Source organism: Nylanderia fulva, unplaced genomic scaffold (assembly GCF_048542155.1).
Source record: "Nylanderia fulva isolate GAGA-0341 unplaced genomic scaffold, ASM4854215v1 Scaffold17, whole genome shotgun sequence".
NCBI lineage: Eukaryota > Metazoa > Arthropoda > Insecta > Hymenoptera > Formicidae > Nylanderia > Nylanderia fulva.
Window position 1 is genome coordinate 1,877,956 of NW_028189945.1, and position 13,557 is coordinate 1,891,512.

At 27.2% G+C, this 13,557-nt stretch overlaps 3 protein-coding genes across 3 annotated transcripts; all 3 read left to right on the forward strand.

Moving 5' to 3' along the window:
- The first annotated feature begins 502 nt into the window (after positions 1-502).
- Positions 503-2,425, forward strand: LOC114938294 (uncharacterized). Its single transcript, XM_029312168.2, has 2 exons — positions 503-1,958; positions 2,022-2,425. The coding sequence occupies exons 1-2, from the start codon at positions 845-847 to the stop codon at positions 2,252-2,254; spliced, it is 1,347 nt and encodes a 448-aa protein (XP_029168001.2). The 5' UTR covers positions 503-844; the 3' UTR covers positions 2,255-2,425.
- A 2,020-nt stretch (positions 2,426-4,445) lies between these two features.
- LOC114938217 (uncharacterized) lies at positions 4,446-9,139 on the forward strand. Its single transcript, XM_085481265.1, has 4 exons — positions 4,446-6,185; positions 6,249-7,415; positions 7,479-8,642; positions 8,706-9,139. The coding sequence occupies exons 1-4, from the start codon at positions 5,072-5,074 to the stop codon at positions 8,948-8,950; spliced, it is 3,690 nt and encodes a 1,229-aa protein (XP_085337391.1). The 5' UTR covers positions 4,446-5,071; the 3' UTR covers positions 8,951-9,139.
- A 1,742-nt stretch (positions 9,140-10,881) lies between these two features.
- LOC114938309 (uncharacterized) lies at positions 10,882-12,519 on the forward strand. The gene is made up of 2 exons (XM_029312193.2): positions 10,882-12,160; positions 12,224-12,519. The coding sequence occupies exons 1-2, from the start codon at positions 11,071-11,073 to the stop codon at positions 12,463-12,465; spliced, it is 1,332 nt and encodes a 443-aa protein (XP_029168026.1). The 5' UTR covers positions 10,882-11,070; the 3' UTR covers positions 12,466-12,519.
- Positions 12,520-13,557: the final 1,038 nt, after the last annotated feature.

Sequence of the window (13,557 nt, forward strand, 5' to 3'; positions counted from 1 at the left end):
GCGAAAAATAAGCGCTTACGTAAAATCATAATAAACAGTAAGGACCGCGGCCGCGCGATAGGTGATATACAATAGTTCGGTTAATAACAAAATGCGATGTCAATCTCACAATAAACAATAACTCTATATGTTCTTTCGCCCTCAACCTACCGATGAAATAATAAAAATGTTCGCGAATATTCTAGAAAATAGAGACTATATAAGCACCCTCTCAAGAGGCCGCGAGGCTCTTTCCGATTGCTCGTCGCGAATAGAGTGTGCTTCTACTTTCCAAAAAAGATCGCTTGTCTTTTTTGGGTTTAATTACCGTTGCTTGCGCAACACTCAGTATTTTATTTTTGACACGGCTTTTTCTCGGTTATTGTACAATACTTTCTGATACTTTCGACTCGGCTATCTTTTGGTAAATTCTGTGCGGTTTGAATAATTGTACTTTTCTTGTTAGTAGTGTAAATATATTATTTAATATTCAAGATACGTGTGTGTGTCGAGTGCAGTGCTTTTCTGTTCTCTCGTTTCCGACCTTCTTATCCTGCTTTCCGTCGCGCACAATAATCAGTATAATATATTAACCGATATATACTGCTATTCGTAAATAAGAAAATATTATTGTGAATTTATATATGATTGTTAGATATTGTTTTCCTTGTTTGATTGTTCGAAAAGTTATTAAGAGCAAATATAACCGCGACAACTCTCTACAATTATTCTCATTGCTTCGATAACTTCATATTGTGTGGCACAAATTTGCAAAGTCTCTTTTTTCTCTCTTCGAAGTCAGTAAACTTTTGAAGTCAGTAAAGCGAAGTTTTGTGTGAAACATAATCTTTAAATATTAATTATAATGTCAGTTGAAGAGGCTCACAGAAATGATAAGAACATACTTTTTTCGGTTAAACAAAAATTTGAAACGTGTCATAAACAAGATAGTGATCAAACAAAAAATGAAATGGCTGCTGCATATGTTTATCAAAATACTATTAGTAATATTGAACGTACTCAAAGTCCAGTAAATCAAGTAATCGGACAACCTGCTGAAAATGTTATTCAAGAGCTCACGCATCGATTAAAGAAGGAGAACATTAAAAGAAATAATGTTTATATTATGTTTAAAACAAGATTCCAGTGGTCGAAAACTTTTATACCGGAAAGCGAGAAGAAAATTGACATGCAAAAATTAATAGGCTTCCTAAATGTTATATTTTGTACAAATATTACAGGTGATCATAAATTTCCACCATTTTATTTTTATGACGGTATAATGCAAAACACCGCTAAGAATATAAAAAATATTCCTAATTTATGTACAACAAGCGATGAAATTCAAAAAATTCTCACAGATTGGTGCAATAATCATTTTGTGAAACTTGTGAAAATACGTCAACAGGAAACAAATGTAAGCGACAAAGTGCTTTTAATCGTTCTTGGATCCAAGATGTTTCTTGATATTCATGCAAAAAATATTACGCAAAAAGACAATTTCGAGGTACAGTTTATTTCAGGAAACAATAAACAAATATCAAGAATAACGAATAACATGACTAAAGTAATAAGAGAAAAATGTAAAAATAAATTTCACGACTTTTGCACATCTTACGATATGAACATTTATGTTTCAACGATTAACGAGGCATGGTATAAGAATCAGTGTAAACATTTCATAAAATTATTTAACGACTTTTTGTCAAATTTTTGTACAGAAGAAAATACAATGGCAACGTCTTCAATTAATCAGACACCAAAGGTAATTATAAATGTAACTGAAGAAGATACGACACTTAAGGAAATATCAGCACAAGTAGAAGAACAATCGAAAAACAGGAGAAGTGTTGGAAAATACAAAGAAAAAGTTACCCCTTCAGATGATGTAATAGAAGATCTCAATTCTCATAAAGAAGATGAAGAAAAAGAACATCAAGGACAACAGGATAATGATAAAAATAATGAAGAAATTACAGGTAGAGTAAATATAATTTTTATAAAATTAAGAATTTATGTAAATAACGATTGTATTTTTTCAGACAATTTCACAAAATGTTTGAACTCTGGCCAAAAAATCGATGGAAGAGAATATCAACAACTGGAAAGCACAGGATACGCAGATAACATTATAAGTGTTGAAGACAATGTAGAATCAAGCCAACATGAAAATATCCCCGCGTTTGGTGATGAATTAAACTTAGCTTTTATTACTGAAGTAAAAATGTTTTGTAATACTATGAATAATGAGGGAGATTTTGATGACTATTTATAACACAATACGCAAAGTGAAGTATTAGAATCAAGCCCACTAAATTTAGATAAAGTAGAAGTACAAGTAAAAGACATTCTTGGAGTAATAGAATCTGTGACAAGTTACGACAAGGCAAATTTTTATAATTTTTTGGAACATTATAGTTTTTGATATTTTTAACACAATACGCAAGATGGAATATTGAAATTTTATATATGAAACGTAATGTGTTATATATTTTTTTATATTACTCATTGTTAGCTGCTACTATTAAATGAGTAATGTTTTTTTTTTTAGTAAAACAATTTTAGATTGGAAATTTGAATTTAAAATTAATATACATGATGATGTATTTTATTGTCGTAAATAACTGCGAAATATTCAAATATTCATAAAGATCTCTATATGCCGGAAAATCAATTTCTAGAAAATCAAGAAAAACTTTAAGATCATATTAAATTTACGTATTTTTTCTACAATTTTTTTATGTGAGGAAATAGATGTATTTTTATCGGTAAATTTATTTCTTTGAACAAAATTTTAATATGAATGTTTTAATATTCACTAAAATTGAGAATATGTAGATAGTTTTTAGTTCTATTTATTCATATATACGTATATTAACAAAATGTTTTTAATTTTATTTGCAAATTTAGTAAATAAAATACATCAAATTGATTCAAACGTTATATTTATTTTAAACAGAAGAATATAGTTTGTTCTTGTGTTAGAAAAACAGAATGTTGAATATTTTAATGCACATTAAAAAACTCGTGATGAGCTATAAAATATTTGAAATGATAGATATTTTTAACACATTGATGTAAACTCAAGAAACGTTTTCACACTCTTAAAAGTAATGAGGTATTACAATTGCATTAAATAAATATAAATATAATATTTAATAATATTATAATACATATATATACATATATAATACATATATACATATATATATATAAATATATATATATATATATATATATATATATAATTAAATATAATAATTTAATTTGTACATTATAAAATTTCTCTTATTTCATCTGTTTAAATGATTTGATTTTCACTTAATGTAAAATCTTGATAAATATAAAATAATTACGAAATAAATAATTTTGCATATTTAAAGTACAGGTTTATAGAATTTCTTATTTAATGAAAGATATCTTGTTTCTTTTTTAATTTTTTTTCATATCTTTTGTATTTATCTCATCATCCTTTTCTTCAAAATTTCTTCGGAATTTTGTTGTACGTCAGAGGAGAGATTTTAGTTTTCGAAATAAATGTAGATAAAAAATATTAATCCAAACACAATTTAAAAAAATTACAATAGCAATACTGAATTTTGTATCAAGAAAAAAAATGTGTTGAAAAATATGATGTCTCTCTCACCTGTCGGAACCATGGCTCCTCACTTTGCCTGGCAGTAGAAACGGACCCGTATTGTAAGCTAGCTCTCAGTTTAGACGTAGTATTTAATTTACAGATATTTAAATTTTTGGAATCTTTTCTTGAACGTCCAGTATTTAAAAATTTTTTTTGTGTTTTTGCTACATATATCTTCTTAAATCTTTATAGCTAGAACTTTATATATACATATACATATATTGACAACAAATTTAAATTAAAAAATTGAATTTTTAGCATATAAATTTTTACGAATTTTTACTCTTAAAATGTGGTTATATGTATATATTTAATAAAAAATTAATGAGGTCCTTTACAGATTATGCAGTTCCCTCGTACAATTTTTTCATAATTTTCTTTTGACATTATCGTTACATTTTAAATTGTATAAACATAAACAATATAATTGTTCGAAATTCGAACGTGCAAAACCTGCGGATAAAAAATCATTAGAATCTTTCATGCAGTATTAGCATGCAACATGCATCATGCGGATAATTTATTTTATATTATTTTGTAACATGCGTAATTTTGCATTATATTTAAAATAGCGCTCGGCCGCAAGAGTATACAGATACTCCGTGCCTGCGAAAAATAAGCGCTTACGTAAAATCATAATAAACAGTAAGGACCGCGGCCGCGCGATAGGTGATATACAATAGTTCGGTTAATAACAAAATGCGATGTCAATCTCACAATAAACAATAACTCTATATGTTCTTTCGCCCTCAACCTACCGATGAAATAATAAAAATGTTCGCGAATATTCTAGAAAATAGAGACTATATAAGCACCCTCTCAAGAGGCCGCGAGGCTCTTTCCGATTGCTCGTCGCGAATAGAGTGTGCTTCTACTTTCCAAAAAAGATCGCTTGTCTTTTTTGCGTTTAATTACCGTTGCTTGCGCAACACTCAGTATTTTATTTTTGACACGGCTTTTTCTCGGTTATTGTACAATACTTTCTGATACTTTCGACTCGGCTATCTTTTGGTAAATTCTGTGCGGTTTGAATAATTGTACTTTTCTTGTTAGTAGTGTAAATATATTATTTAATATTCAAGATACGTGTGTGTGTCGAGTGCAGTGCTTTTCTGTTCTCTCGTTTCCGACCTTCTTATCCTGCTTTCCGTCACGCACAATAATCAGTATAATATATTAACCGATATATACTGCTATTCGTAAATAAGAAAATATTATTGTGAATTTATATATGATTGTTAGATATTGTTTTCCTTGTTTGATTGTTCGAAAAGTTATTAAGAGCAAATATAACCGCGACAACTCTCTACAACTATTCTCATTGCTTCGATAACTTCATATTGTGTGGCACAAATTTGCAAAGTCTCTTTTTTCTCTCTTCGAAGTCAGTAAACTTTTGAAGTCAGTAAAGCGAAGTTTTGTGTGAAACATAATCTTTAAATATTAATTATAATGTCAGTTGAAGAGGCTCACAGAAATGATAAGAACATACTTTTTTCGGTTAAACAAAAATTTGAAACGTGTCATAAACAAGATAGTGATCATACAAAAAATGAAATGGCTGCAGCATATGTTTATCGAAATACTATTAGTAATATTGAACGTACTCAAAGTCCAGTAAATCAAGCAATCGGACAACCTGCTGAAAATGTTATTCAGGAGCTCACGCACCGATTGGAGAAGAAGAACGTTAAAAGAGATAATGTTTATATTATGTTTAAAACAAAATTCCAGTGGTCGAAAACTTTTATACCGAAAAGCGAGCAGAAAATTGACAGGCAAATATTAACAGACTTCCTAAATGTTATATTTTGTACAAATATTACAGGTGATCATAAATTTCCACCATTTTATTTTTATGACGGTACAATGCAAAAAACCGCTAAGAATATAAAAAATATTCCTAATTTATGTACAACAAGCGATGAAATTCAAAAAATTTTCACAGATTGGTGCAATAATCATTTTGTGAAACTTGTGAAAAAACGTCAACAGGAAACAAATGTAAGTGACAAAGTGCTTTTAATCGTTCTTGGATCCAGGATGTTTCCTGATATTGATGCAAAATATATTATGCAAAAAGACAATTTCGAGGTACAGTTTCTTTTAGGATACAATAAACAAATATCAAGAATAAAGAGACTCACGATTAAAGTAATAAGAGAAAAATGTAAAAATAAATTTCACGACTTTTGCACATCTTACGATATGAACATTTATGTTTCAACGATTAACGAGGAATGGTATAACAATCAGTGTGAACATTTCATAAAATTATTTAATGACTTTTTGTCAAATTGTTGTACAAAAGAAAATACAATGGCAACGTCTTCAATTAATCAGACACCAAAGGTAATTATAAATGTAACTGAAGAAGATACGACACTTAAGGAAATATCAGCACAAGTAGAAGAACAATCGAAAAACAGGAGAAGTGTTGGAAAATACAAAGAAAAAGTTACCCCTTCAGATGATGTAATAGAAGATCTCAATTCTCATAAAGAAGATGAAGAAAAAGAACATCAAGAACAACGAGATAATGATAAAAATAATGAAGAAATTATAGGTAGAGTAAATACAATTTTTATTAGATTAAGGATTTATGTAAATAACGATTGTGTACTTTCAGATAATTTCACAAAATGTTCAAACTCTGGCCAAAAAATCGATGGAAGAGAATGTCAACAACTGGAATGCGCAAAATCCGAATTATATAAGTGGTTCCAACAATTTAAAGAATCCGGAAATATAACTCACTTTGCACACTTTAAAACTAAAGGATTAAAACTTATGGAAGAGTATGACGTATTAAAAACATATAACGACAGATACAACTGGCTGCATTGTTGTTTCAAATCTTTCGAAGAACAGGAATTTCGTCTTCAAATTCAAGAGCTCACGCACCGATTGAAGAAGAAGGACATTAAAAGAGATAACGTTTATATTATGTTTAAAACCCAATTTTATTGGAAAAATCTTATACCGAAAAGCGATAAAAAAATTGACATGCAAAAATTAACAGGCTACCTAAATGTTATATTTTGTTCAAATATTACAGATGACCATAAATTACCACCATTTTATTTTTATAACAGTACAATTCAAACAACCGCTAAGGATATAAAAAATATTCCTAATTTATGTACAACAAGCGGTGAAATTCAAAAAATTGTCAAGGATTGGTACAATAATCATTTTGTGAGACTTATGAAAAAACGTCAACAGGAAACAAATGTAAGCGACAAAGTGCTTTTAATCGTTTCTGGTTCCAAAACGCATCTTGATATTCATACAAAAGATATTACGCAAAATGACAATTTTGAGATACAGTTTATTCCAGGAGGCATTACACTAATATATAAAATAATAAAAATCATTACTAAAGAAATAAGAAATAAATGTAAAGAAGTATTTCACGAGTTTTGCACATCTTACGACATAAACATTTATGTTTCAACGATTAACGAGGAATGGTATAATAATCAGTGTGAACATTTCATAAAATTATTTAACGACTTTTTGTCAAATTGTTGTACAAAAGAAAATACAATGGCAACGTCTTCAATTAATCAGACACCAAAGGTAATTATAAATGTAACTGAAGAAGATACGACACTTAAGGAAATATCAGCACAAGTAGAAGAACAATCGAAAAACAGGAGAAGTGTTGGAAAATACAAAGAAAAAGTTACCCCTTCAGATGATGTAATAGAAGATCTCAATTCTCATAAAGAAGATGAAGAAAAAGAACATCAAGAACAACGAGATAATGATAAAAATAATGAAGAAATTATAGGTAGAGTAAATACAATTTTTATAAGATTAAGGATTTATGTAAATAACGATTGTGTACTTTCAGATAATTTCACAAAATGTTCAAACTCTGGCCAAAAAATCGATGGAAGAGAATGTCAACAACTGAAAAGCGCACAATCCGAATTATATAAGTGGTTCCAACAATTTAAAGAATCCGGAAATATAACTCACTTTGATCACTTTAAAACTAAAGGATTAAAACTTATGGAAGAGTATGACGTATTAAAAACATATAACGACAGATACAACTGGCTGCATTGTTGTTTCAAATCTTTCGAAGAACAGGAATTTCGTCTTCAAATTCAAGAGCTCACGCACCGATTGAAGAAGAAGGACATTAAAAGAGATAACGTTTATATTATGTTTAAAACCCAATTTTATTGGAAAAGTCTTATACCGAAAAGCGATAAAAAAATTGACATGCAAAAATTAACAGGCTACCTAAATGTTATATTTTGTACAAATATTACAGATGACCATAAATTACCACCATTTTATTTTTATAACAGTACAATGCAAACAACCGCTAAGGATATAAAAAATATTCCTAATTTATGTACAACAAGTGGTGAAATTCAAAAAATTGTCAAGGATTGGTACAATAATCATTTTGTGAGACTTGTGAAAAAACGTCAACAGGAAACAAATGTAAGCGACAAAGTGCTTTTAATCGTTTCTGGTTCCAAAACGCATCTTGATATTCATACAAAAGATATTACGCAAAATGACAATTTTGAGATACAGTTTATTCCAGGAGGCATTACACTAATATATAAAATAATACAAATCATTACTAAAGAAATAAGAAATAAATGTAAAGAAGTATTTCACGAGTTTTGCACATCTTACGACATAAACATTTATGTTTCAACGATTAACGAGGAATGGTATAATAATCAGTGTGAACATTTCATAAAATTATTTAACGACTTTTTGTCAAATTGTTGTACAAAAGAAAATACAATGGCAACGTCTTCAATTAATCAGACACCAAAGGTAATTATAAATGTAACTGAAGAAGATACGACACTTAAGGAAATATCAGCACAAGTAGAAGAACAATCGAAAAACAGAAGAAGTGTTGGAAAATACAAAGAAAAAGTTACCCCTTTAGATGATGTAATAGAAGATCTCAATTCTCATAAAGAAGATGAAGAAAAAGAACATCAAGAACAACAGGATAATGATAAAAATAATGAAATTACAGGTAGAGTAAATATAATTTTTATAAGATTAAGGATTTATGTAAATAACGATTATGTTCTTTCAGATAATTTCACAAAATGTTCAAACTCTGGCCAAAAAATCGATGGAAGAGAATGTCAACAACTGGAAAGCACAGGATCTGCAGATAACATTATAAGTGTTGAAGACAATGTAGAATCAAGCCAACATGAAAATATTCTCGCGTTTGATGATAATATGATAAACTCAGCTTCAATTAGTGCTACTGAGTACGTACAAATGTTTTGTGAATGTTTAAATAATGAAGGAGATTTTGATGACTATTTATAACACAATACGCAAGGTGGAGTATTAGAATCAAGCCCACTAAACTTAGATAACAAAGTAGAAGTACAAATAAAAGACATTTTTGGTGTAATAAAATCTGTGACAAGTTACGACGAGGCAAATTTTTATAATTTTTTGGAATATTATAGCTTTTGATATTTTTAACACAATACGCAAGATGGAATATTAAAATTTTATATATGAAACTTAATGTGTTATATATTTTTTTATATTACTCATTGTTAGCTGCTACTATTAAATGAGTAATGTTTTTTTTTTTAGTAAAACAATTTTAGATTGAAAATTTGAATTTAAAATTAATATACAATACATGATGATGTATTTTATTGTCGTAAATAACTGCGAAATATTCAAATATTCATAAAGATCTCTATATGCCGGAAAATCAATTTCTAGAAAATCAAGAAAAACTTTAAGAGCATATTAAATTTACGTATTTTTCTACAATTTTTTTATGTGAGGAAATAGATGTATTTTTATCGGCAAATTTATTTCTTTGAACAAAATTTTAATATAAATGTTTTAATATTCACTAAAATTGAGAATATGCAGATAGTTTTTAGTTCTATTTATTCATATATACGTATATAAGCAAAACGTTTTTAATTTTATTTGCAAATTTAGTAAATAAAATACATCAAATTGATTCAAACGTTATATTTATTTTAAACAGAAGAATATAGTTTGTTCTTGTGTTAGTAAAACAGAATGTTGAATATTTTAATGCACATTAAAAAACTCGTGATGAGCTATAAAATATTTGAAATGATAGATATTTTTAACACATTGATGTAAACTCAAGAAACGTTTTCACACTCTTAAAAGTAATGAGGTATTACAATTGCATTAAATAAATATAAATATAATATTTAATAATATTATAATACATATATATATACATATATAATACACATATATACATATATATACATATATATATATATATATATATAATTAAATATAATAATTTAATTTATACATTATAAAATTTCTCTTATTTCATCTGTTTAAATGACTTGATTTTCACTTAATGTAAAATCTTGATAAATATAAAATAATTACGAAATAAATAATTTTGCATTATTAAAGTACAGGTTTATAGAATTTCTTATTTAATGAAAGATCTCTTGTTTTTTTTTTAATTTTTTTTTTTTCATATCTTTTGTATTTATCTCATCATCCTTTTTCTCAAAATTTCTTCGGAATTTTGTTGTACGTCAGAGGAGAGATTTTAGTTTTCGAAATAAATCTGGATAAAAAATATTAATCCAAACACAAATTTTTAAAAAATTACAATAGCAATACTGAATTTTGTATCAAGAAAAAAAATGTGTTGAAAAATATGATGTCTCTCTCACCTGTCGGAACCATGGCTCCTCACTTTGCCTGGTAGTAGAAACGGTCCCGTATTGTAAGCTAGCTCTCAGTTTAGACGTAGTATTTAATTTACAGATATTTAAATTTTTGGAATCTTTTCTTGAACGTCCAGTATTTAAAAATTTTTTGTGTGTTTTTGCTACATATATCTTCTTAAATTTTTGTAGCTAGAACTTTATATATACATATACATATATTGACAACAAATTTAAATTAAAAAATTGAATTTTTAGCATATAAATTTTTACGAATTTTTACTCTTAAAATGTGGTTATATGTATATATTTAATAAAAGATTAATGAGGTTCTTTACAGATTATGCAGTTCCCTCGTACAATTTTTTCATAATTTTCTTCTGACATTATTGTTATATTTTAAATTGTATAAACATAAACAATGAAATTAGTATATATTAACCGATATAATATATTAACCAATATATATTGCTATAAATAAGAAAATATTATTGTAAATTGAAATATGACTGTTCGATATTGTTTTTCTTTGTGATAGTTCGAAAAGTTCTTAAGAGCAATTATAACCTCGACAACTCTCTACAATTATTCTCATTACTTCGACAACTTTATATTGTGTGGCACAAATTTCCAAAGTCTCTTCTTTCTCTGTTTGAAGTCAGTAAAATTTTAAAGTCAGTAAAGCGAAGTTTTTGTGCAAAAATAATCTTTTAATATAAATTATAATGTCAGGTGAAGAGACTAACAGAAATGATAAGAAACATACTTTTTTCGGTTAAACAAGAATTTGAAACGTGTCATAAACAAGATAGTGATCATACAAAAAATGAAATGGCTGCAGCATATGTTTATCGAAACACTATTAGTAATATTGAACGTACTCAAAGTCCAGTAAATCAAGCAATCGGACAACCTGCTGAAAATGTTATTCAAGAGCTCACGCACCGATTGGAGAAGAAGAACGTTAAAAGAGATAATGTTTATATTATGTTTAAAACAAAATTCCAGTGGTCGAAAACTTTTATACCGAAAAGCGAGAAGAAAATTGACAGGCAAATATTAACAGACTTCCTAAATGTTATATTTTGTACAAATATTACAGGTGATCATAAATTTCCACCATTTTATTTTTATGACGGTACAATGCAAAAAATCGCTAAGAATATAAAAAATATTCCTAATTTATGTACAACATACGATGAAATTCATAAAATTCTCACAGATTGGTGCAATAATCATTTTGTGAAACTTGTGAAAAAACGTCAACAGGAAACAAATGTAAGTGACAAAGTGCTTTTAATCGTTCTTGGATCCAGGATGTTTCCTGATATTGATGCAAAATATATTACGCAAAAAGACAATTTCGAGGTACAGTTTCTTTTAGGATACAATAAACAAATATCAAGAATAAAGAGACTCACGACTAAAGTAATAAGAGAAAAATGTAAAAATAAATTTCACGACTTTTGCACATTTTACGATATGAACATTTATGTTTCAACGATTAACGAGGAATGGTATAACAATCAGTGTGAACATTTCATAAAATTATTTAACGACTTTTTGTCAAATTGTTGTACAAAAGAAAATACAATGGCAACGTCTTCAATTAATCAGACACCAAAGGTAATTATAAATGTAACTGAAGAAGATACGACACTTAAGGAAATATCAGCACAAGTAGAAGAACAATCGAAAAACAGGAAAAGTGTTGGAAAATACAAAGAAAAAGTTACCCCTTTAGATGATGTAATAGAAGATCTCAATTCTCATAAAGAAGATGAAGAAAAAGAACATCAAGGACAACAGGATAATGATAAAAATAATGAAGAAATTATAGGTAGAGTAAATACAATTTTTATAAGATTAAGGATTTATGTAAATAACGATTGTGTACTTTCAGATAATTTCACAAAATGTTCAAACTCTGGCCAAAAAATCGATGGAAGAGGATGTCAACAACCGGAAAGCACAGTAACCGTAGATAACATTATAAACGGTGAAGAAACTATAGAATCAAGCTCCCTAAATTTAGATAACAAAGTAGAAGTACACGTAGAAGACATTCTTAGAGTAATAGAATCATCCGATACGAGTTACGACGAGGCAAATTTGTATAGTTTTTTGGTACATTATAGCTTTTGATATTTTTAACACAATACGCAAGATGGAATATTGAAATTTTATATATGAAACTTAATGTGTTATATTTTTCTTTATATTACTCATTGTTAGCTGCAACTATTAAATGAGTAATGTTTTTTTTAGTAAAACAATTTTAGATTGGAAATTTGAATTTAAAATTAATATACATGATGATGTATTTTATTGTCGTAAATAACTGCGAAATATTCAAATATTCATAAAGATCTCTATATGCCGGAAAATCAGTTTCTAGAAAATCAAGAAAAACTTTAAGAACATATTAAATTTACGTATTTTTTCTACAACTTTTTTTATGTGAAGAAATAGATGTATTTTTATCGGTAAATTTATTTCTTTGAATAAAATTTTAATATAAATGTTTTAATATTCACTAAAATTGAGAATATGTAGATAGTTTTTAGTTCTATTTATTCATATATACGTATATTAACAAAATGTTTTTAATTTTATTTGCAAATTTAGTAAATAAAATACATCAAATTGATTCAAGCGTTATATTTATTTTAAACAGAAGAATATAGTTTGTTCTTGTGTTAGTAAAACAGAATGTTGAATATTTTAATGCACATTAAAAAACTCGTAATGAGCTATAAAATATTTGAAATGATAGATATTTTTAACACATTGATGTAAACTCAAGAAACGTTTTCACACTCTTAAAAGTAATGAGGTATTACAATTGCATTAAATAAATATAAATATAATATTTAATAATATTATAATACATATATATACATATATAATACATATATACATATATATATATATATATATATATATATATATATAATTAAATATAATAATTTAATTTATACATTATAAAATTTCTCTTATTTCATCTGTTTAAATGACTTGATTTTCACTTAATGTAAAATCTTGATATATATAAAATAATTACGAAATAAATAATTTTGCATTATTAAAGTACAGGTTTATAGAATTTCTTATTTAATGAAAGATCTCTTGTTTCTTTTTTAATTTTTTTTTCATATCTTTTGTATTTATCTCATCATCCTTTTCTTCAAAATTTCTTCGGAATTTTGTTGTACGTCAGAGGAGAGATTTTAGTTT